Source organism: Ylistrum balloti, unplaced genomic scaffold, assembly GCF_031769215.1.
Source record: "Ylistrum balloti isolate Yb309-2 unplaced genomic scaffold, AGI_CSIRO_Ybal_v1 Utg369716, whole genome shotgun sequence".
NCBI lineage: Eukaryota > Metazoa > Mollusca > Bivalvia > Pectinida > Pectinidae > Ylistrum > Ylistrum balloti.
In genome coordinates this window covers 794,841-796,392 of record NW_026781939.1, presented here as the reverse complement: position 1 = coordinate 796,392, position 1,552 = coordinate 794,841, and the positions used below count along the sequence as shown (strand labels likewise).

Here is a 1,552-nt window from a genome sequence, read left to right as displayed (position 1 = left end):
TTTTCTCTTCCCGGATTTATGATGGAAGGCAGCATACGCTTCGTCGGATTATGACTCGAGATCGAATCGTCCAATTGTTTAAACCCGGAAAGTTCGCTTTTTTTTTTTACTTCATCGCATGTGGATTGTTTAACTTTGCATATATCTATGCTGCTCCTGGTGGATTATCAGTTGAAATTCCAGATGAAATACTAAGATTATTAGTTTCAATTTTTTTCAAAGCGTGTTCTATGCAGCTGAGCATGTTGTATAGGCCTCGAATGTTTGGAGTCAGCCATCTACCATTGGAAACTCTTTGTGACTTTGTAATGTTCCTTTTCAATTCGTCTGTTGGCAATTGACATCGTGCTAACCTTTAGCGGAGGCAGATGACCGTCGTCCTTGTAAATGTTGATGTACTTAATAGCTTGTGGGGAGGTCTGTGAGGCTACTGATGTGCTGGTTCCATGAATAGCAGGAAGGTGGAAACTGGCAGATGAAGAAGTTTCTAGCGAAGATGGACCCTGTACTCTCTTTGTCGATTCAATTAGTTTACTAAGAGATCCATTTTTCAAGCTTGAAGACTTTGATGTAAAATTGTTTTTTGGCATAATTTTCTTGTCGCTTGGTTTGAAGCCTGGTTGTGGAATCCAAGCCTCTGATGATCCTAGGAAATAGGTATTGTCTATGTAGTTAGTGTAATTTGTAGGTTGGAAATGGCACGGCGTTCTTCCCTTTGACGCCCGCTGTGGACCTCGACTATTCGTGGCACCGGACGGAGCTTTTAATGGTGGCAACGCATACTTCGGAGCTTTCTTTTTGTCTACCGTCGTATTCTTTCTTCTTTCCGAAGCCAGTTTCTTTTCTTTCTTCAAAATAGCTGTTAAATATAAAGATAGGTCAATATCATTGATATGTTCTAGCGAATATATGTAGAAGATGCTTGTTTTTATATTGACAAATTTGAATTATTTAAGAATAATATTTTACTGTTTACCTTGGAGCTCGGGCTGTTGGGGCGGAACATCGGCTTCCGTTGGGCGGTTGCGGTAATCTTTGGGAATGTTGGCTATTTCTGATTCATTGTCTAGATTCGGGGATCCCGGAATGGGAGTCATGACTTGGACGGATCCGAAATTTCCGTAGTACATTGTTGTTTCTCCTATCACCAAGCATTTATCCTTCATAGTCCTCTTGAGACGTTGTAGTTTAGGTGATTCCTCATAGGACGACAACATGTTCACTTCGTTTAAACCTGCTTCACCCATCATATCAGTCATTATAGAAAATTATCTCTTTGCAGTATCAAAAATGCGCCCGACATCTAAGCCTAGGGCGTAACTATGAAAGAAGTATGGGTATTGCAATTATGATGTAATTGTGTTTGTGACGTCATCAATACTGTGACGTCACTGTAAATTTTCTGAACGTCGCCGGCGCTGGTCTTATCGAACGGAAACATAAGTACTTCACATGACTTAAGTGGATGCAAATCGGAAAGGTAAATACTTCTTGAGGGAAACAACGATCATGTGTATTGAAACGATATTCTACTGACACGTTTAAAAAAATC

At 40.2% G+C, this 1,552-nt stretch overlaps 1 protein-coding gene across 1 annotated transcript; it reads right to left on the bottom strand.

Moving 5' to 3' along the window:
* Nucleotides 1-278: 278 nt before the first annotated feature.
* On the bottom strand, nt 279-1,247 carry LOC132565355 (uncharacterized). Its single transcript, XM_060230000.1, has 2 exons — nt 977-1,247; nt 279-859 (listed from the first exon to the last, which is right to left on the bottom strand). The coding sequence occupies exons 1-2, from the start codon at nt 1,245-1,247 to the stop codon at nt 279-281; spliced, it is 852 nt and encodes a 283-aa protein (XP_060085983.1).
* Between the last annotated feature and the right edge of the window lie 305 nt (nt 1,248-1,552).